Source organism: Telopea speciosissima, chromosome 1 (genome assembly GCF_018873765.1).
Source record: "Telopea speciosissima isolate NSW1024214 ecotype Mountain lineage chromosome 1, Tspe_v1, whole genome shotgun sequence".
NCBI lineage: Eukaryota > Viridiplantae > Streptophyta > Magnoliopsida > Proteales > Proteaceae > Telopea > Telopea speciosissima.
The window spans coordinates 10,129,481-10,153,238 of NC_057916.1; the positions used below are offsets into that span (position 1 = coordinate 10,129,481).

General features: G+C 37.8%; 1 protein-coding gene and 2 long non-coding RNA genes across 3 annotated transcripts; all 3 read left to right on the plus strand.

The window, feature by feature from the left end:
- The first annotated feature begins 1,320 nt into the window (after positions 1-1,320).
- On the plus strand, positions 1,321-1,571 carry LOC122666790. The gene is made up of 2 exons (XR_006333718.1): positions 1,321-1,398; positions 1,476-1,571. It is a non-coding gene; the product is annotated as an uncharacterized LOC122666790 (long non-coding RNA).
- Positions 1,572-2,082: 511 nt separating this feature from the next.
- Positions 2,083-23,091, plus strand: LOC122666796. The gene is made up of 3 exons (XR_006333719.1): positions 2,083-2,103; positions 6,653-6,661; positions 22,926-23,091. It is a non-coding gene; the product is annotated as an uncharacterized LOC122666796 (long non-coding RNA).
- On the plus strand, positions 15,947-17,084 carry LOC122666761 (50S ribosomal protein L3-1, chloroplastic-like). The gene is made up of 2 exons (XM_043862828.1): positions 15,947-16,576; positions 16,657-17,084. The coding sequence occupies exons 1-2, from the start codon at positions 16,003-16,005 to the stop codon at positions 16,944-16,946; spliced, it is 864 nt and encodes a 287-aa protein (XP_043718763.1). The 5' UTR covers positions 15,947-16,002; the 3' UTR covers positions 16,947-17,084.
- Positions 23,092-23,758: the final 667 nt, after the last annotated feature.

Below are 23,758 nucleotides of genomic sequence, written 5' to 3' on the forward strand. Positions count from 1 at the left end.
TTATGTTCTTTTATTTCATTCCTAGACCTCAGGGGGGTTGAATATTGTGTCCACTGTATGTCTTTTCTATTCGCTTTGATTATGTGATTGAATTGAGTATAAAGAATAACCACTTTTGGCATTTGCTGGAATATGACATTACTACCTTTTAAAGACTTAATTCTTCTAAATATTGCCTTGGATAATTTAATGAAGAGTCATGTTTACATTTTCTAAACACAAAATTTCTTGTATTTTGTTCTGGGAAAAAATGTTGGATGAGAAGGAATTACTTGAAAACAATTGTTGCCCCATGCACCTAAAGCCTTACATACGAAAGGAGGACAACTTCTTCTTTGCCTTATCGAAGTATCAAAAATCGTTGGAAGAGATTCTAAGTCAAAATCCAAACTCTGTGCAGCCTTCTTTTCGTTTGAATGAGGTGAGGATGATAAACTTCCCCCTTTGTTTTGGATGAATTGTTCACTTTTCCCTCTCTGTGTCTTCAATGAATGCTAACATGAAATATAGATAACGGTTTTCAGCAGTTGATTGGGTTAACATTTTTCCCCATTCCTTTATTGACTAGATTATTCTTTTCTTTTCTTTTCTTTTCTTTTCTTTTGGGGGGGGGGGGGGGAGGGGGTGTTTGGGGGCACACCATTGTTTTGGAAGAAATCATAAATATCAGAGGAATCTTAGAGAGAGAATTAAGAATATTATTTTACAAGCTGATCTTATAAGGCATACATTTTGGCTCTAGCATACTAGGTGATTGTTTTGTTTTAAGAAGGTTGTGTGGAGCAGGAAAAATAAGAATGAATCAATTTCTTTTGAGGCCAAAATAAATGTTTCTTCAAAGCATGAAACCTCCATGGAATAGAAGGTTACAGAAAAATATGGAAGGTGGATAAGTTTAGGTTTTCATTTTTTTTATTTTTTATAATTATTGTATTTGGTGGTATGAAATGTAATTTTAGTATGTCGGGCTCAATCTTCTTGTTTGGCTTTAGATTTTGGGTTTTCAGTCATAGTCCAGTTCTTAGTCTGAGTTTTTCATAATTATTTTTAGAAGAGAGGGAGAGAAAGAAGGAGAAGGAGAAGGATCGAGACGGGTACAGGGAGAAGGTCTGGGACAGGGAGAGAGATAGGTACACGAATAGGGAAGGGGAGCGGGAGAGGGAAAGGGAGAGAAAGAGTTCGGGATAAAGATAGAGGTAGGGAGACTTAGAGCGGTTGGATGGGTAGACATCTATATGATGGTCATAATGATGCATATGGTGGTCGAGATAGGTCGAAAAATTCCAGGCATTTGAAAGATGAACGAGATTACCACTATAGGAAAGGAAACAAAGATCCAGTAAAGGTGCCCAGCATCATGGCTGATGATCTGGAAAGGCGTGAAAAGAAACCACTAAGGTATTCAATGTCATTTAGTCATTGGATGTATCCTAGCTTACTTCAAATTTATCTTATATGCTGCTCTCTGCTTTTAGAGATGAAGAGGTAGAAGAAGATTATGAAGATAGGGTTTCATTACAACTAGCGGAACAAGAAGAGGAGGATCTTGACAGAATTAAGGAGGAGAGCAGGAAAAGAAGGCAAGCCATGCTAGGAAAATATAAACAACAGCAACAGCTGTCACAAGAGTAGGTAGTACCTCATGGTCAAGCCAAGCCTCAAGTAAAGGTGTCGTCCACTTCCAAGCTAATTGTGTTTTCTATATTTTGATGTTTCGGAGTTTTATTTTTAGTTTATGACTGCTTTCTTTGTGGCCTTTATTCATTGTTCATACTAAACCATAAATGCTTTGGATCAGAGAATGGTTCTCTCAATGTCAACAAGGCGGCAAAACAGATACTTCCTCCAAAAGCGGTTAATTCTACATCTGTGGCTTCTAAGGGTAGGAATGATAGTCCCGAGGCTAATGTCCTCGAGCCTACATTTTCTGTATGGAAATCACCTTCACATAATGGAATTTTGGCACATGAGAGCAATTCTGGTATTAGGGGCTTAGGGGATGGGTCTCCAAAGGTTTGTAGATGACCAATTAACAATTAGATATTTTTTTAAATTTCTTGCATACGTGGGTAGGCATGATTTGCATGAATCAACTCCAAGCTTGTCTACCATGGTTCTTTTGATTACTTATGTGACCTTGGATGGTTTATTTTTTAATTTTTTGAGCCTGGGTATAATAACTGCGATTGCTTTAAGATGTTAATTTCCACTGCTCCATAGTCACAGTTTCACCAATTTGTGTAGAGAGAGAGATCAGCAGATATGTTTTGTGATGATATTTTTGGAGAGAGACCTGCTGGAGTTCGTAAAACTGTAGATGTCGTTCTATTTCTTCTCCCCTCTAATTGCATTAAGCTCTTGCAGTCTCACATTCACAATGTTGGTTTTATTCTTTGTTTGTTGAACATTTAATGTAGATAATAGAAAGCTGAACTGGGTTTCTGAAAAATCGTGTATAATAGAAAACTGATTTGAATAACCAAATGAAGTATATGGTTTGTCTTGCCTGAGGTAGCATGTTCAACTGAGGCCACTTTGGACCTGCTGCATGTTCTCTCCTTTTTATTATAATTTGTATATGCACCACATGAGCAGTACGTTATGGGTTTTTAGTGATGGCCTGCGATTGCGGTTAGAATGTGTTTTGGCCTTCATGGATGCTTTCCATAGCGATGTATTGTAATCCAACGATTGACAGAATATTTCTTTTAAATGTTATCCTCTATTTTTCTTATAAATTTGTTATTTATTGCGACTTTGTGAGATTTAAAAAGGTTTCACTGGTGAACCATATCTAGAGACTTCTAGGACTTTATCTATAGTTGGTTGAATATGATCACATCTTCATAAAGATATTGATAGTACACAAAATCCATCAATAAAGCAATAGTATTTTTTAGTAACTAGCGAAAGAAAATAGGTAAGGACCTCTTAGGGAGTTGTCTAGTTTGGGAGTTTTATCGTGTTAAAATTGAGTGCAACTTTGGATTTAGGAGTCAAATACAACAGTTAACACTTAGACAACTTAGCACTTTAATATGAATAACAAATTAAAGTGGATGAAACTTAAATCTGATTCCAAATTAACATCTAAACCATTAAATAATCCGGCACTATCATATCGAGCAAATTCAACTTGATGAACCTTAAATTTGATTGCAAATGAACATACTATGCTAATTTTAAAGGGAATTGCATACTTATGCTGAACTTCTAAAAAGTTGCTTGGTATTGCAACTTATTTAAATAAAAAAAGTTGGGTATTATAGTATGGTGATTTTGTAGATCAAAAGTAAACTCAATGTATCTAGTTCAGCTACCCTATAAGAAAACCTCTTTGACCTGACATAGTCTATTGGACCTATGGAAAAGCCATGTGTACTGACTTAAAGAAAAAACGATAAGGAATTTTACTTGAGTTCTTGCAAATGGTAACATTTACCGGGCCGATTATGAAGGCCTTTATTGTATCAAGTGTGAGTAATATAAGGTGGTGCCCGTCTTTGATTTTAGGAAATCTTTGTTGCTTTATCAACTCTTTTACCAATATCTGCCATGTATGAAGTGTAAAAACTCCTAGGTAGACACATGCAGAGGCTCTACCAGCTGTGCCCAAGCACTTGTAGAGATGAGATTCACCATTCAACCAACCAACAATTCTTTCAAAGAACAAAAAATTTGACCCTATAGAATGTGTAATGTTGATCACACAATTATTTTTGTAGATATGACGGACACAAATGTCTGTCATAGAATTGATTTCTTTTGAGTACATATTGTGACGTATAGGTTTATGGCCATCATTAAGAAAATAATGGATGGGGAGGCTATAATCATATTTTTGTTGGAGGATCGTTCCCTGGTGGAAGCCAATCAATTATTGGTCATTTCCCTTGCATTTGTACCATATGTATTGATATGCTTTTATGTATAGGCTGTCCTCATTGTCTAATTAACTATTATTTCTATTTGCATATACTGTTATTTATGTTCTTTTATTTCATTCCTAGACCTCAAGGGGGTTGAATATTGTGTCCACTGTATGTCTTTTCTATTGGCATTGATTGTGTAATTGAATTGAGTATAAAGAATAACCACATTCGGCATTTGCTGGAATATGACATTACTACCTTTTAAAGACTTAATTCTTTTAAATATTGCCTTGGATAATTTGATGAAGAGTCATGTTTACATTTTCTAAACATAAAATTTCCTGTATTTTGCTCTGGTAAAAAATGCAGGATGAGAAGGAATTACTTGAAAACAATTGTTGCCCCATGCATCTAAAGCCTTGTATATGAAAGGAGGACAACATCGTCTTTGCCTTATCGAAGTATAAAAAATCCTTGGAAGAGATTCTAAGTCAAAATCCAAACTCCATGCAGCCTTCTTTTTGTTTGAATGAGATGAGGATGATAAACTTCCCCCTTTGTTTTGACTGAATTATTCACTTTTCCCTCTCTCTGTGTCTTCAATGAACGCTAACATGAAATATAGATAATGGTTTTCAGCAGTTGATTGGGTTAACATTTTTCCCCATTCCTTTATTGACTAGATTTTTCTTTTTTTTCTTTTTTTTTTGGGTTGGGGGGGGGGGGGGAAGGGGGTGTTGGGGGGCACACTATTGTTTTGGAAGAAATCATAAATATCAGAGGACTCTTAGAGAGAGAATTAAGAATATTATTTTACAAGCTGATCTTACAAGGCATACATTTTGGCTCTAGCATACTATTTTAAAGCATACTAGGTGATTGTTTTGTTTTAAGAAGGTTGTGTGGAGCAGGAAAAATAAGAATGAATCAATTTCTTTTGAGGCCAAAATAAATGTTTCTTCAAAGCATGAAACCTGCATGGGATAAAAGGTTACAGAAAAATATGGAAGGTGGATATGTTTAGGTTTTCATTTATTTATATTTTATTATTATTGTATTTGGTGGTATAAAATGTAATTTTAGTATGTCGGGCTCAATCTTCTTGTTTGGCTTTGGATTTTGGGTTTTAAATCTTAGTCCAGTTCTTAGTCTGAGTTTTTCATAATTATTTTTAGAAGAGAGGGAAAGAGAGAAGGAGAAGGAGAAGAAGAAGGATCGGGACAGGGATAGGGAGAAGGTCTGGGACAAGGAGAGAGATAGGTACAGGAATAGAGAGGGGGTGTTGGGGGCACACCCCCTTTGTTTTGACTGAATTGTTCACTTTTCCCTCTCTCTGTGTCTTCAATGAATGCTAACATGAAATATAGATAATGGCTTTCAGCAATTGATTGGGTTAGCATTTTCCCCCATTCCTTTATTGACTAGATTATTCTTCTTTCTTTTTTTTTAGGGGGGGGGGGGGGGAGGGGGTGTTGGGGGCACACCATATTAAGAATAGTTGTATCAGGGGTATATATATACATAACCCCTCTTTTGTGTTTTCTTTATGTCATTTGTATAAGACCAAGGGTCTGTGTGTAATTTCATATTCTTTTCAATCTAAGCATGTTAGTCTCTTGTTTTGAGACATAACACACAAAACCAAAACCGTGTCTGCTCTCTATCTCTTTCTTCTCTTCTCCTTCTTCCACCCTAAATGCTAACATGGTATCAGAACTGATTCTACTGGTTGCAAGTGTTTGAAGGAAGTTTGGAGTGTGAAGAAGGTTTTATTTCACTTGGTTGCTCCTGCTGTTTGAAGGTCTAGTTAGGTTATCTTCTCCAAGTTGTTTCTCTTTGATTTGGAATCCAAATGGAGTGCTTCTTAGTGCTCTAGTTTCGTTTGGGGATCCTCTTTGATCTCCTTGACTTCTCTCAAGCTTTTTCCAAGCATCCATTCATCCACAAGGGATCTCGTGGTGGCTGTTCTGCCCAGAATTTTCGCCAGTTAGGGTCTAGATTGGCACCTTGGTCTTCAATAGGGCCTTGTTTGACCATTGTTTATGGTCCATTTGCATCATTTTTTGGTAAGGAACAGTACTCATCCTTACTCCGCTGCTGTTTGAGCAATTTATGAAGATCTGCAAGTGTTTTTAAGCCTTTTTGGCTATTGTTTGCACTTTTTTGTGCCTACTGTTTTTGGGAGATATCTGTTTGCTTGAAGTAATACTGTTTCCCTATTCTAAGTGGTTGATTAAAGCTTCAATATGGGTGAGAAAAATGTTGAAACACCCCTGCCCCTTGTAGAAACAGCTCCATCTCTTCCTTCTCCCTTTGAGAGCCCCAATATCCAGCTTCCTATTGCCAAACTTGAGAACCACAACTATTTGGATTGGTCCCGCTCCATGAAATTGATTCTTCGGTGTAGGGGGAAGATGGGATACATCAATGGTAGCATCAAGGCCCCCCTTCCTACCGAACAAGGGTACTCTAAATGGGACACTGAGAATTCTCTTGTGATGGTCTGGCTTCTTTTCTCCATGAAGCTTGAGATTGGAAGAAGATTTATGGGCAAGGAGACTGCCAAAGACATTTGGGACAGTGTGTCCCATATTTTTTATCGAATTGGGGACTCTACAAAGGTGTACCAACTTCTCCAACAGATTGTTAGCCTTCGCCAGGGTGATAGAAGCATCTCTGACTACTACAGTCTTGTTGTGGGCCTGTGGGAGGAGTATGATCACTATAAAGATCTTCAGTTGTGTCCTGATGATGAGGTCAAAGTGTACTGGTTGTTTGAGAAAGAGAGGGTCTTATTTCTCCTTGGAAGCCTTAATTCTGACTTTGAGCCTCTTAGGGTACAAATCCTTGGCCGCCCAAGTCTTCCCTCACTGGAGGAGGTGTGTGGATATCTACAGAGTGAGGAGACCCGTAGGGGTACCATGGGGACTGCTCCCACTGTTGAGCACTCTGCTCTTGTTTCTTCCACCCCTCAGGACTCTACTAAGGGAGCTGATAAGGGGGCTATTAAGGGAGCTGCAAAGGGTCGATTCTTATGTAGCCATTGTGGCAAATCTGGGCATACGAAGGACTTTTGTTGGGATCTCCATGGGAAGCCCTCTGCTGGTTCATCTGGAGGACTAAAAGGGCAGCGGAAAAAGGGGCCCAAGGCTCATGTTGGAGTCATTGAATCTGATCCATTCTCTCTATCCAAAGAAGACATTGCTGCATTTCGCCGGATTGTGGCCCATATGGATGATTCCTCTGCTACCCCTCCTTCCACCGCATTGTAGGCATCTTCCTCCTCCGGTACCACACCTTGGGTCATTGACTCAGGTGCCACGGATCATATGACTGGTAGGTCTCAGCTGTATAATTCCTATTCTGTTTATTCTGGGAAAGATAAGGTAAAAACTGCTGATGGTTCCTTCTCTTCTACTTTTGGTAAGGGAGATATCTAAGTTGCACCATTTTTACCCTTGAAGTCTATTTTTCATGTTCCCAACTTTGCCACTAACCTCCTTTCAGTTAGTCAATTGACTAAATCTTTGAACTGCTTTGTCACCTTCTTTCCTACCCATTGTCTTTTTCAGGATTTGGTGATGAGGAAGGTGATTGGCAGTGGTCGTGAAGCTAACGGCTTGTATGTTTTGGAGACTGGTGCTTCCCCTGTTGTGCAAGCTCAGTCCTATATTTGTAGGCAAGAAGGTGGCCGTACTCAAGAGGATATTTTGCTCTGGCATCGGCGTTTGGGACACCCTTCCTTTTCTGTTATGAGGAAACTGTTGCCACGTTTATTTACTTCTTTTCCTGTCACTCATGTTTTTTATTGTGAACCTTGTCTATTTGCCAAAAGTTGTAAAACAGTTTATCCATCTAATGGTAATAGATCTACTTCACCTTTTCACCTTATCCATACTGATGTTTGGGGGCCTTCCCCTGTTACCTCTTTGCATGGCTTCCGCTACTTTGTTTCTTTTATTGATGACTTTTCTCGGGTTACTTGGGTTTACCTTTTGGAACATAAGAGTGATGTCTATGTTGCATTTAAACATTTTTATGAGTTAGTGTATACCCAATTTCACACTAGGATCCAAATTGTCCGCTCTGACAAAGGTGGGGAGTATATGTATAGTGGTTTGGAAACTTTTTTTCTTCTGATCATGACATTATTCATCAGGTGGCCTGTGTTGATACCCCCCAACAAAATGGAGTGGCCGAAAGAAAAAATCGCCATCTCCTTGAAGTGTCTAGATCCCTTTGGTTTACCATACATGTTCCAAAAACTTTTTGGTCTGATGCCCTACTCACTGTTGTCTTTCTTATTAATCACATGCCATTTAGTGTCCTAAACTTCAGGGTTCCTCTTTATGTCCTACCCTCATGGTCTTCGTCCTTTTCTCTTCCTCCAAGGGTGTTTGGTTGGATTTGCTATGTACATATTAGTAAATCTGTCCGCACTAAATTGGATCCTAAGGCCCTAAAATGCATCTTTCTTGGGTATTCCTCTACCTCCAAAGGGTATAAATGCTATCATCCTCCTATTCGTCGGTGGCTTCTCTCCAAAGATGTTCATTTCTTTGAAACCATTCCGTATTTTCAGTCACCTCTTCAAGGGGAGTGTTCTTCTGTTGGTGGTGGTGTTAAGGGTGAAGAGGTTCCCAAGTTTGTTTCATTTCCTTTCTCCTCCCTTGTCCCTATTTCCCCTTTTCAGATTGACAAGGAAAAGAAAAATTTTGTGGATACTGTTGTTGATGGGGAACCTTCTGTAGATACTGTTGTTGAGGGGGAGCCTCCTAGTGCACAGGAGAACAGAGAATAGGAGGAGCTACTAGTGTATACAAAGGATAGGAGAAATCCTTCTTCATGGCTTCCTATAAAGAAGACCAGCCAAAATCCTTCTTTGTCTCCTCATCCTGAGCCTCCACTCATTGAGACAAGTATTCCTTCCTCTACTTCTACATCCCCAGACTTAGATCTTCCTATTGCTCACCGCAAGGGAACTCGAGCATGTACTAATCCCATTGCCAAGTTTGTTTCCTATGATTCTATCTCCCTTACAGGCATAGCCTTCACTGTGGCTATCTCATCCATCTCTATTCCCAAGAATGTAGCAGAGGCTATGACAGATCCAAAATGGAGAGAAGCAATGAACACAGAGATGTTAGCTCTTGAGAAGAATCACACTTGGGACCTTGTTGAACTCCCTAAAGGGAGAATCCATGTTGGATGCAGATGGGTATTCACAGTCAAGTTCAAGTTTGATGGTACTGTGGAGAGGTATAAGGCAAGACTTGTCGCCAAGGGTTATACACAGGTGTATGGCATTGACTATTAGGAAACCTTTGCTCCGGTGGCCAAGCATAACTCCATTCGTGTACTTCTCTCAATGGCTACAAATCTTGATTGGCCACTGTACCAACTTGATATGAAGAATGCATTCTTTCATGGTGACCTAGAAGAAGTATATATGCACTCTCCTCCTGGGTTCAAGCATCCAGGTGACAATGGGAAAGTGTGTCGACTTAGGAAGGCCCTCTATGGACTCAAACAGTCTCCTAAGGCTTAGTTTGAGAGGTTCAGACAAGCCCTCCTACAAAATGGATATACTCAAAGTCAAGCTGATCACACATTGTTTATACAAAGGAAGGGCAGCACTATTACAGCTCTCATTGTTTATGTTGATGACATTGTGGTCACGGGAAACAGTAAAGCTGAAATCTCAAAGCTTAAGCTTTATTTGGCTCGGCAGTTTGAGATCAAAGATCTCGGTCTATTGAAGTATTTTCTGGGGATTGAAGTGTCAAGATCCAAGCAAGGGATCAATGTTTGTCAAAGGAAGTTTGTTATTGATCTACTTATAAAGACAGGCTACTTAGGATGCAAACCAATCTCCTCCCCTATTGAGCAGAACCACAAACTAGGGGAAGATTGTGGTGAACCTCTTGTGGATGCTGAAAAGTATCAAAGATTAGTAGGTAAGCTAATCTATCTCTCCCTCACCCGGCCTGACATCACCTATGCTGTTGGAGTGGTGAGTCAGTTTATGCATGCACCCAAGATGGGACATCTTGATGCAGTTTACAGGATCCTCAGGTATTTGAAGTCATATCCCGGAAAAGGTCTTCTCTTCTCTAGGAATGGTCACTTGAGAATTGAAGTATATACAGATGCTGATTGGGCCGGGTCTATTTCTGATAGAAGATCCACCTCTGGATACTGTACCTTTGTTGGGGGAAATTTAGTTACCTGGAGAAGTAAGAAGCGACTGTGGTAGCTAGGTCAAGTCTTAGGCAATTCGAGCCATGGCTCATGGTGTGTGTGAAATCTTGTGGTTGAAGAAACTTGTTCAAGAATTGGGATTTGAGACGACTGAACCTATGAGTCTATATTGCGATAACAAGGCAACCATCAGTATTGCTCACAACCCAGTTCAACATGACAGGACAAAGCATGTTGAGCTTGGCAGACACTTTATCAAGGAGAAGATAGACTCTAAGACTATTTGTACTCCTTTTGTGAAGACCAATAAACAAGTGGCAGATATCTTCACCAAAGGACTTAGCTCTCATCACTTTAGTTTTATATTAGACAAGCTGGGTATGTATGACATATACCACCCAGCTTGAGGGGGAGTGTTAAGAATAGTTGTATCAGGGGTATATATGTACATAACCCCTCTTTTGTGTATTCTTTATGTCATTTGTATAAGGCCAAAGGAGTCTATATTGCGATAACAAGGCAGCCATCAGTATTGCTCACAACCCAGTTCAACATGACAGGACAAAGCATGTTGAGGTTGACAGATACTTTATCAAGGAGAAGATAGACTCTAAGACTATTTGTACTCCTTTTGTGAAGACCAATGAACAAGTGGCAGATATCTTCACCAAAGGACTTAGCTCTCGTCACTTTAGTTTTATGTTAGACAAGCTGGGTATGTATGACATATACCACCCAGCTTGAGGGGGAGTGTTAAGAATAGTTGTATCATGGATATATATGTACATAACCCCTCTTTTGTGTATTCTTTATGTCATTTGTATAAGGCCAAAGGCCTGTGTGTAATTTCATATTCTTTTCAATATAAGCATATTAGTCTCTTGTTTTGAGACATAACACACAAAACCAAAACTGTGGCTGCTCTCTATCTCTTTCTTGTCTTCTCCTTCTTCCACCCTAAATGCTAGCACACCATTGTCTTCGAAGTAATCATAAATATCATAGGGATCTTAAAGAGAGAATTAAAAAAATTATTTTACAAGCTGACCTTACAAGACATACTTTTTTGCTCTAGCATACTATTTTGAAGCATACTAGGTGATTGATTTGTTTAAAAAAGGTTGTGTGGAGCAAGAAAAATAAGATTGAATCAATTTCTTTTGAGGCCTAAATAAATGTTTCTTCAGAGCATGAAACCTCCATGGAATAGAAGGTTACAGAAAAATATGGAAGGTGAATAAGTTTAGGTTTTCATTTATTTATTTTTTATCATTATTGTATTTGGTGACAGAAAATGTAATTTTAGTATGTTGGGCTCAATCTTCTTGTTTGGCTTTGGATTTTGGGTTTTAAATCTTAGTCCAGTTCTTAGTCTGAATTTTTCATAATTATTTTTAAAAGAGAGGGAGAAGGAGAAGGATCGGGACAGGGACAGGGACAAGGACAGGGAGAGAGATAGGTATAGGCATAGGGAGGGGTGGGGGGAGAGGGAAAGGGAGAGGGAAAGAGTGCGGGGTAAAGATAGAGGTAGGGAGACTGAGAGTGGTTGGGTGGACAGACATCTATATGATGGTCAGAATGATGCATATGGTGGTCGAGATAGGTCAAAAGATTCCAGGCATTTAAAAGAAGAATAGGATTACCACTACAGGAAAGGAAAAAAAGATCCAATAAAGGTGACCAGCATCATGGATGATGATCTAGAAAGGCGTGTAAAGAAACCACTAAAGTATACAATGTCATTTAATTATTGGATGTATCCTCACTTACTTCAAATTTATCTTATATGCTGCTCTCTGCTTTTAGAGATGAAGAGGTAGAAGAAGATTATGAAGATAGGGTTTCATTACAACTAGCAGAACAAGAAGAGGAAGATGCTGACAGAATTAAGGAGGAAAGCAGGAAAAGAAGGCAAGCCATACTAGAAAAATATAAACAACAACAACACGAGTCACAAAAGCAGGTTGTACCTCATGGTCAAGCCTAAACTAAAGGTGGTCGTCCACTTCCAAGCTAATTGTGTTTTCTATATTTTGATGTTTTGGAGTTTTATTTTTAGTTTATGACTGCTTTCTTTGTGGCCTTTATTCATTGTTCATACTAAACCAAAATCAATGTTGTGATGGAATAGTAACTGCTGGCCACATTGTTCATCAATATTTTTGTAATACTACAGGAGTATGGGACATTCCTCGAATTTTATGGAACAACCATATGTTTCAAATTCTTTGCATTCATCTAATATATGTGATTTTGGTTCCAGCACCACTTTAGCACCCAATTTGAACTATCTTGAGAATAAAATCATAGCTGTTGAGAGAATACTACAGTACGCTTGCATGCCCAGTGAACCCCCTCTATTGGTAGAAGAAAATAGGCTATGTTATGAATGGTCATCGCAAGGGAAAGTTGATATTGTTGATCTGCAAGTAATGTCCAATATATATTTCTTAAGTTTTTATCTTCTTACATATTTTCTCATTCTCTGAAGCTAAATGTTTATTGGCAGTTCTTCCAGCTCTTATGGAATTCTGTTAAGCTTTAATGATTTGATTTGTAACGCTTCCAAAGACCACCCTAGCGGTTTAGGGACATTTACTGTCCACAGGATCTCAAGTTAAACATTATGAACCGGAGCATAACCAATGGTTAAACTAAAGATGTTCCATTAATATTAAATGTTTTAAAGTTACTGAAATGAAAATTACATCCTTGAGTCCTCAAACCATAATTACAAATTTAATTCCAAATTACATAAGACCTCATATTAACACAAGTCTTAAAACATAAAAAATCTTAAATCCAAAGTCTAAAGCAGCCAAAGATAGCTAATATAAAGGTTCATCCTCCTCATCATGAGCAAAGTCCTCAACGCCCTCATATGCATAGTCATCCCCAAACTCCGTCATATCTGAAATGTGGCGGGGCTAAGCTTCGGGAAAAGCTTAACAAGTACAATACATAATTCCACATGTTTAAAAACAATCATGCAAACAAGTTCGAAAGACATACATATAATGTAAGATATCTAGTATCCTATCAGGAAAAATGTACATTACCATAATCATAGCGTACCATCAAACAAATAAGCTAATATGGTAATGCTTATCGAAATAGCAATAAAAACAGTAAATAATAAAATGTTGAAAGTAATGGCAGAAGATAATTACTATCTCTCATGTAAAATCGACTAGTAGAGCAATTGCAATCATACATTGATCATGGCCCTTGTGATAGCAGCACATGTAACAATCATGAACTACATCATCCTACCGTCCCACTCAATCAAATAGAAACGAAGGTTTTACAAGCACGCTTCTCAAACTCAAATACTATGGTACGGAGCACAATGTTCCAACAAGGAAAGTCGTCTTACCTTATCCTCACACTTAAGCCCATGCAGGTAAGGCAAAGTAAATCAATAAAATATCCTATACCCAACAAACAATTTTCGGAATAAAGGTAAGCTACACCTCAACACCACCCTACGATGTTCGAACGGTAAAACAAACTAAATATATGAAAATATAATTTTTATATGAAAACAGAATTTTTCAAGCACCAATAAGTATCCAAGACATATACTTATAATCGTGAAGATCAAACAATAATCTCCAATCAAATGGTAAGTAAATTATCCAATTCTCTTGGAACGTAACTACCAGCTTTAAATCAAAATAACAAAATATAATTTTTTTATGCACAACAAAATGTATGAATTTATCAATTAGGAAGCACCGTTCAAAGCACTTCGTCATACTATCACAATCATGTGTAAATTTTATCTTAAGAACATGCATACTTTTAAACAAAATTTCAGCAATACTTATCTTGCATTAAATAGTGAAGAATAAAATACTCTTCTCAAACACTCAAGTGCATACATCTATTAAACAATTTAAAAATTCGATATGAGCATGAAATAAGTAACTAAACAAATGGCACGGAAATAAAATTATGCTTTGACATATATAAAAATATCAAGTAAAATCATGTACAATGCTCACTTCTTCAATAAAATTCGATTAAACAAAAATACCAAAAGTTGTTGGAATCCCAAGCTTTCTAAGTGCTCTAATGGTGATGATCTTTCTGTTCTAGGATTGATAAGCTTTAATGGAGTTCAAGGAGTAAGGTAATGATGAAATAAACTTCAAGGTATTGTTTAAATTCGGATTTGGGAAACACAGATTTTTGACAAAAAAAACTACCTTCAGTAAATCCGCTATATTTCTCTGCTCCGATATCCGATTAGGGTGATTCCAGTTGGACTGTGAAGTTAAGAGACGATGATACGTTTTATTGGAAATAGAATTTTCTTAATTCAACTAAAAAAGGGGTCGAAATTGACCGTCAAGTGACTGATCTTGCACAATTCGAATCCCCCCTCTTCTCCTTCCTTCTTCTTCCATGATTTTTCTCTCTCTCTCACGTTTTTTATAAAGGGAATGGGGTTTGGGTTTTGGTTTTGGGGATTTAATCCTAACAAGAAAGAAAGAAGTGAGAAGAATCTGATTTAGTCTCTAACTAGATCTCTTTAATTGCCCTCTAATGAAAATATTTTAAAATAAATCTTGACTTAAGATTCTTAAATTAAAAAGTAGCTTAATTTTAGTTAAATTCCTTTTTTTGGGGGGGGGGGATTTTATTTTATGAGGATTTTTTCTCTTTAAGATTGAGTTTCCAACCAATTGGAGATTGCCACCTCACCTTTCCTTATCAATCCATAATACCTCCCTAACTAAATTCTTATAAATTCAAAGACCTCTCAAGCTAGAACGTGGAAGCCCCCTTTTAAGCCCAATAAAATTATTAAAAAAAATTCATAAACGCCACCTCTAAAGAATTGAAACTTAGACTTCTAACCACTTAAATTAAATGTCTAACTACTAGGCTAAACTAAAAGTTATAGTATAAACATACAAAATCAAATATTTATCCTAATCAGTCTTAATTACATACTAGGCAAAATAATAACATAATTCAAAATAAAGAGGCACACTAGGGTTCACGACTTACCAAGATTATGTATGTTCAACTCCCAATCAGCCCAAATTTCTCATTCTCCAACTTGCCCTAACCCTAAAATATGTGAAAAGACAAAAATACCCTTTAAGCAAAATTTAGGGTTTTACATGATTATTTAACATGTATGCAGGTTTGGTATGCCCCACACCTTCCTCTTGCCTTGCGAGGTCTCACATGTACTTTCCTTGGATGGATGAAGATTGGCATCGTTGGGTGAACGGGAAGTGGTAAATCAACACTTGTACGAGCTCTCTTTTGTATGCTTGAACCTGCGGCTGGTCAGAGTTGGATAGATGGTATCAACATCTTTAAGATTGGCCTTCATGACTTGCGGTCAAGATTGAGCATCATCCCGCAAAACCCCACAATGTTTGAGCATCAAACCGATGTTTTGAATCTGATTGGGTTGTTGATGAACCAATTGATTAGGTTGGATGGTATCATTGCCGATGGAGATATGAAAATGCAAAGGAAAATGCAAGTACATCTCCGTTGATCTTTCTCCGCTTGCTTCGTTTCGACCGGCCTGAGTTTGTTGGAGGAGTTACTTGAAGGTCGCTGGAAATGAACCAAGAACAAGCCCTAATCATTCTAGATGATGAAAATGGTAGAATTGGCATTGTATTTTTAATATTTTAATAAAGGGTAATATTGTATTTTCCAACCATTAATTAACGGCAGGTTAACAGTTAGCAGAGTCAACTAGAAGAGGTCAAAATATAATTAAGGAAAGTATAAGGGAGGAATATACAATTAGGCCAAAGTACAGGGGAGGGGTATGCAATTTTCCCTTTATTTATTTATTTCCCCAACCCCATCTTCTCGAGTCCCTGGGCATAAGGATAAGGGATATTGTAGCAGCACAGTCAGGCTTGCAAAGCTACTACCTCCTTTAGCTTCAATGGCTCTCTCCTTCACTGCCCGTTGCCCCATCTCCATCTCTACTGGAACTACTACTACTCACACAAGCAGCCCTGTCTTTAGAATAACCCTAGCAAAACCAATCTCTTACCCCTCTCTCCACTCTCTGTTCTCCTCAATCCCCAAACAGAGACAATCCAAACAGCTCCATAGCCATAAATCCTTCACTACAATGATGAGCTATGAAGCTGGGATTGGAGTCATGGGAACAAAGCTCGGAATGATGACCTACTTCGAACCAGAAGGTACTGTGGTTCCAGTGACAGTGATTGGTTTCAGAGAAGGAAACATTGTGACTCAAGTGAAAACAGAGGCCACTGATGGCTACGATGCAGTCCAAGTTGGGTACCGACGCGTGAGAGACAAGAAGCTCACGAAGCCTGAACTGGGTCATCTCAGTAAGGCTGGAGCAATCCCTATGAGGCATCTTCAGGAGTTCCGTCTCGTTTCTATCGAGGGCTTCGAGCCCAATCAGAGACTTATCTTTGATGATTTTTTCAAAGAAGGTGATCTTGTTGATGTCACCGGCACATCCATCGGCAAGGGCTTCCAAGGTCTGAACTTCTTTAAATTTCTCACTGCTTAAGCTCTCACAGTAAGGACCCTTAAACCATTTTGGTCCATGTTGTTGCAGGTGGGATCAAAAGACACAATTTCCGGCGAGGTCCGATGACTCACGGTTCGAAGAGTCACAGAGCATTGGGGTCCATTGGAGCTGGAACGACGCCTGGGCATGTTTATAAAGGGAAGAAGATGCCTGGGAGGATGGGAGGCACGAAGACAAAGATCAGGAAGCTTAAGATTGTGAAGATTGATAATGAATTGAGGATTGTGATGATTAAGGGAGCGGTTCCTGGGAAGCCGGGGAATCTTCTGCGGATTACGCCGGCGAAGATTGTGGGGAGGAACATACCCAAGAATTAGCAGCTCCAATGTATTGTGTCATTTGTTCTTATTTGGTTACTAACATTAGACAATTTCCCTTGTTGTTTTGTACAATACAGTCGTGGATGCAATTTTTGAGAAGTACATTTAATTTGATAAATAGCTGTTAAATTGACTGGAAATCATCAAAGACTTTAGAGCACATTTTAGCAGCTGTTATCCCTTGACTGGAAATTGTCGAAATCTACCAAACAATATATATTTCTTAAAGATGAATTCGTGTTTTACCAAAAAAAAGGTATGTGTGTGTGTGTGGGGGGGGGGGGGGGAATGCCAAGGATTCTTATTTTGCCTTTTAGAAATGGTATTTCAAACTGGAATGGAAATGAAGGAGATTGATAATAATTCACCTTTCATATTCGATCTCTGGCTAGTTCAACATAAAAAATTAAACAGTAGCAAAACAAAAATGCAGTCAGTTCATTGATGATTGACAGTATACTTTTTGTTCATACCAAGAATCTTCAACTAGTTCAGAAAGTGTATAATGCTGAGAAAACAAATTTTGCCTATTAGAATTTGGAGTCTCCCATGTTTCTTTTGTACTTTCAAGAGGATATGGCTTTTGATTAAAGGATAAACTTGAATTTCATTGATGCTCCATTTATTTTAACGTCGTATGAGTGGAAGTAAAATAAATGAGACAAAATGTTTTACTTCCAAAAGCTTGTTTGAAAGGAACTTGTTGGGGAGGGGGTGTTTGGACTCAATTACAATGGGGCCTACTATTTTATGTTCAAAGGGCATCAATGCATTCCATTCAGGATTATAGGAAATCATTTAGACCCAAAACTCATTTACTCCTGTAACTTGTATTGTTCTCAACTCTTGAGTTGAGGTCCTCCAACGGTCAGACTCTAAACAAGATCTTCACTGCCTCTCTTCCTCTTCTTCAAAGGTGAGAAGTGAAAATACCCCAGATTAATCCTCATGTTTTAGATCTGGAGACTGAATTAGTTCTTTGTTTTCCAGATTCACTCAAGGTCTTTCCTGAACATTCTAATCGGATCACATCATATGGTAAAGATTTACTGGTGGATTCTTACCTTAATTCCGCTATCCTCACATTCATACTTGATATTCCAATGATTTTCACATAATATTGTACCAGGGATTATGTTTTGAGGTTTTCATCATCCCCATTTTGTTCTTCTCATCCAATTGTTGAAAACTGGAAACATAAAATGCTCCATCAGCCATGATTTTGCTTTAGGTGTGCAGATTCCTCCTCTTTGTTGTGTGAGGACTAGAATGACGCTTTATTTTCTAATTATCTTTTTTCCGTATATTCATTATTTCACGTGACATTTGTTTCTCTGTGGTATGCTATGTATTTATGATGTTAAAAGTTCGTTCTGAATAATCTGTAGATGGCTTAGCTGTGGTTGTTTTGTGATGGTTAGACAAGGAAGTTCGTATTTAACTTATTTTAAATGTGGATCATCGGTGGTTACTTTTACTCCAACCAAAACTGAAACATCACTGAAGCATCCATTTGAGACACTGTATTAATTGTTTGGTGAATTGCTGTATAACTGTAATCTTATAGACTTTATCTAGAAAGAAACCATTTATTTATCTTGTTACACCTCAATGGATGTTGCTTTGTTATTGTCAGGAGTATGTGATGGCTCTACAACAGCCAAAGAGTGGCCTCTTTTTGGGGCAAGGGGAAATCTTTAACCAAGAAATAATTGGCTCCACACCCACCTGATAGAAAAGGAGTATGTGACATCACTGTCATGCACGCCATCAATTTTGATACTTTTTTAGAAAGAAAAAAATATGGAACCTCTGTTTTATTGCACAAAAGGATCTATTCTTTTCTTTTCTTGTTGCTTAAAAGAACCATATCATCTTTTTGAGAACCAACTTTTAGGATCAAGCAGACCAGCGGCAGATATATTTTAATCCAATAAACCTTAGCTTACACTCAACTTAGTCAACCTCTTTGTAAAGGGTCCTCTAATCAAGACAGAAGCACCTGACTGATTTAGGTGGAGTCTTCAAGAAGCTTCATCTTAAGTGGTTCCTTCTTTCTGAATCCATCTGGTGTTCTAGCTCTTCTACAATCATTCATTTGTACTTGAGGCTAAATTCTCTACTGCAGTGAATCAAGGCTCAATATTGACAATGGTCTTGAATTAAAAAAAAAAAGAAGAGAGGATCTTTTCCTGTTAGTATAGGTTATTTTATGTCAGTTTACATTTAAGTTTTCTAATTTTTTTTGGGGGTCCTTTTTTTTTTTTCTCAAAAATCAAGGTTAAATTTGGAGGCAGACAACTGTTTTAGTTTGACACACGTTCGGATATATTCATTCATGTTCTGCATTTGCTTTGTTTTCATGGTTGTAAGATCATATTTTATTATAGGTTCTTATGTTAGTGGCAATGGTGGTTACTGTTACGTCTTCTTTCGTTGTTGATGTGTCATCCACTGGGGGTGGGTTCTTTTGTAATGAGAGGACTGATTGTCCTACTCACCCCTTAATCAGGTAGAGGTTACACACCATGTGACATGTCAAAGTGGAAGCAGGTTGCAGATGAGAATAACTCTAAAAATAAGAAGGCTGGAAGAATAAAAGCCCCTTTTGATAAGGTAAAAACCTGAAAAGGTTGATAAAGAACACAATTTGAAATTCGGAAGGCATTGGGTGGTTTCCATCTCCCCTCTGATGCACCGAAAACCGACGCCACCTTTTCAATTCCGTTCTCCCCCTCTATTTGCCAGTGATTTTTCTTGGAGACATGGTGGCATAGATCACCACTTATCCATTAATGTTGCAGATTTTTCATGAGAAACACTGGCAGTTTTTCATGATCTTTAACCTTCACTTTCCAGTATGGGTTTGTTTTACTGTCCAACTCTCTTTCTTCCCCTTTCTTGCTGATGTGTTATTGGTGATTATTCTTGTAGAGATAGGGGAAAAGGTCACCAATATCGGTAGACGTTGAGATTTTGTCCTACCGTTCTGGTCATGGTGCATTAACCCCTGCTCTTTCATACTCCAACATTGTCCCCGCTCAATCAGATGTTTCTTAGAAGGGATTGTAGCAGCAGGAGGGAATTAATTGTTCACCAGTGACTAGTGACATTGAAGTGATCAACAGTTTTCTATGGTTTTAACTTCTTTTTTGTAAAAAATTAGGAATTTGATCTCAGAAAAAGTAGTAAGCACATGAAAATATCAATACTGTCTCTCATCTTCTAAATCCAACCCTCATCAGTTGATCAGTCATTGATTCTGTGTATTAAATCCAACTTCTGATTTGCTTAGTTTCAGTCTGCTAAGTCAAGTTCAGGTAGAAGCCAATAGTGCTATTATTACAATGGCAGCTTTATTATAAGTTCCAGAGGCTGATAATTTGTTTGTCTGAAGCTCTAAGGTTTCAATTCACATTATATTCGATCTTGTAAAGACATGTAGAGATTGATAATAAATTTTTGTGTAGCTTATTTACAGATTGAATTGTTTTTGAACTGGGGGAAAAAGAACTTCTTGATAGATGAATCTAAGTTGAATGTACTGATGAATATATGTTTTAGAAATTTTCATTTTAATAAATAGTATTTCTATGTTCTTACCCAGAATTGAAGGATGCAAGTATTTGAGAACTTTTGGGACTATGATGATTTCTCAAAAGGTCTATCCTTGGAGGTCTGCTATGCTCATCACCCAGGTATTTATGCAACATAGAACTTAAGTACCTCCTCACTTACAAAGCTCATGTCTGTGTTAGGAAGACTATTGTCCATTTGGTAAAAGTATCGAGCTTTAGGTTTCACTAATTAACTACCTTTGAACTGAATCATGTTATATATATGTAAATATCTAGTCGTAAACGTAGTTTGTGTTATTTCAATGTCTAAAAGTTTGTAGTTAACGAAGATATTTCGGGCTCGGCCAAGTTAAGGCCAGGACTGTGGAGAGTTGCTGTACCATACCAAGAGCACATGGTCTAATTTTTATAGAGCTCAAATCTAGTAAAAAAATCCTTTCAAGTTGCTCTCTCTTGGTCTTCCTAGTGGTGTTTGGCAAAGTTCATGTTGAGGTAGCATACTAGTTCAGCTGTAACAGGTGGTAAGAGGAGTGGTGCTATACCTGTTCTTTTGGCCCGGTAAGATGTGGGACCCACATCAAAAGAGAAAATCTGCAATTCATGTAGATTCTATTGCACACCGTCAGCGTATGGATTTTTTGGGGGGGGGGGGTGGCAACATGTTTCAAAAATTGACCTTTGGTCATTTTTTAGCCTTCTTATTCATTGAATTTCTTTTGTGCCAATTAATTTTTTCATATCATCCTCGTCGATGGCCAGCCACTGGAGTCCTTGATTTTGAAGCTCCACAGAACTCTGCTACCATTGATGTGAAAGAACCAAACTAGTACCATCTCCTCATCAGATCTGCTTCTCATTGAAGCATATGATCATGGACTCGAAATACAATTAGAAAGGTCTTGTTGCTGATGTTGATTCACAAATCTCTAGAAACTCACCAGAGCTTATACAGATTATTTCCTAAAAAATTTTAAATCAACTTTGTATTATTATTAGGTGTATGTACATTGATACTCTTTTTGAGTCTGCTGGATTTTGACTTTCAAATCGATTTCATAACAGTTGTAAGGATTTTTTTTTTGTTCTTGCATTATTTATTCATATGATTTCAGATATCCTTTTGTAAGTGTCTTACTATTTCTTATCCACCACCTTTCTTAAGCCATTGTTGCATATGATCTTGTTTTTATCCCAACAGCATATAAACCATTTATTTCATCTTTAGTAAGCTCCATGTGGGGTTAAATGTGTATCCGATGGCTCTTGTCGATTTTAAGCCCTGTTGGGTGCTACGACAAGACAAACTATATACAAAAAGACTATATGTGAATAGGGAAAATGATAATTCGACCAAAAATAAATAGGGAAAATGATAGCCATGCTGTCAGTGTCATGTGTTGTCTCACACCTCTCTCCCCCCACCCTGGCATATGGGTTCCCCTGTATATGAACCGTGTGATGCCCCTTTTTGTGCTCCCATTGGCTTAGTATGGGGTGATTCCATTCCACAAGGACAGTGTGGTGATCCTTTGCCCATGTGAATAGAGAGAGATTTGTAATGAGAAAGGGACAGTTGAAAGTGTTTTTTCCCCAAATGTAAAAGTAGTACCTCCCAAACACTTGTAAATCTTCCCTGTATTTTTCATTAAAAAAAGGGAGCGATTTCCCTCTGACATCAAAATACTAATTTTGGCGAATGTAGAGACCCCATTTAGAATTGTATAATAGGGGGGATTTTAGAGGAGAGAGTGTGTTGTAGGGTACCCATTTATTTGTCTTGCTGTGTTAAAGAATCCGCACACAAACGATGTGCAGATCCTTTCCCACCCTCTCCCCCCCCCCCCAAAAAAAAAAGAGAATAAAAGTTCAAGAATTTTATAGACAATTTAACTCTTATAAATGAACAGAGGAATATTCTTTGCAGGAGGGGTATTTTGAAAGTGTCTTGGAGAATTTGTCATTCATTTTACTTTTAGGCTGGGTTTTCCTGATTGTTAAAACATGATTAATTTTTCTGTTTCGGTTGCAATGTTTGCCATGTGGCAGGTTGAATGATGCTGAAATTTTTTGGATGGGTAGATTGAGGTCCCTCACTGACATGTCAAGTTTCAACTCCTATGGAGTTCTCCAAGTAGCAAAATAAAGTATGGACATATATGGGATAGTATATGATTGAATTTGAGGTTGAAATTTGACGCATGGTCAATCCACATCAATGCCTAAATATCCAATGGTAAGAATTGACACACCAGGCTTCCATGTGAAACAACCCAGTAAATAATATATATTACGAAATCTATCACCTTCTAGCTCTCCTATTTAATTTTAAAACAGATAACCTAATAGCAAACAAATACAAAGACCAATTCCTCTTCAAGCTGAAGAGGGGGTTGGATAGGAAAGAATAGGAGGTGGCAATTCTTACAACCAAGTACAGTTAATATCAAAGCCTGAGGCCCTTTTAGCCAAGTGGATCATCTAAATATCTCTGTAGCAAAGAAGAAATTTTCAAGACAATATCTTTATACATATGAACATCAAAGCATTGTTTAGATCCTGATTCTAATCGACTCTAATTCTTAAAAGGGAAAAAGAACTCTGTTTGGGGCTTGCACCAGCACTCCCATGAGTCTATCTCTGCCCTCCTAATATGAAAACACCTATGCTCCCATGTTTTTGAGGAGGAGAGAGATAGACACATGAGAGTGTCTACGTCAGCAATCTAGATACATGTTTTGATTGAGTTAGACCCAGTCCAAAAAGGTCTTGATCATTTTGGTTTATTCTCAACTAAAATGGGATCGAAATTGGCATAGACCAATCTGATGCTTGATTCCCAAATCCCAATTCTAAACCAATTTCGATTTCATTTCAGTTGAGATTTGGGAATCAAGGATCAGATTAACACGAAACCAACCCAAAACCATTAAAAAAAAAAATTGACAAATCAAGATTAAATTGGAATACCGGATCAAACCTCGTATCAAAATGAACTGATAAGAGAAATCGAAATAAACTGAATCCAAATCGGACCAAACCCAAAATCTATTGATACTGAACAGTCCCTTATTAGTATGATTTTGGATTCAAATTTAGCCCGATCAAAATTGGACCGAATTTATCGATTGACACCCCTAGTTGGATCATAAGACCCTTTACTCTTCTTTTTTTTTGGGTGGGAACAAGACCCCTTACTCGCATGTAATGTTTCAAGTTGTTCGCAGTTGAGCA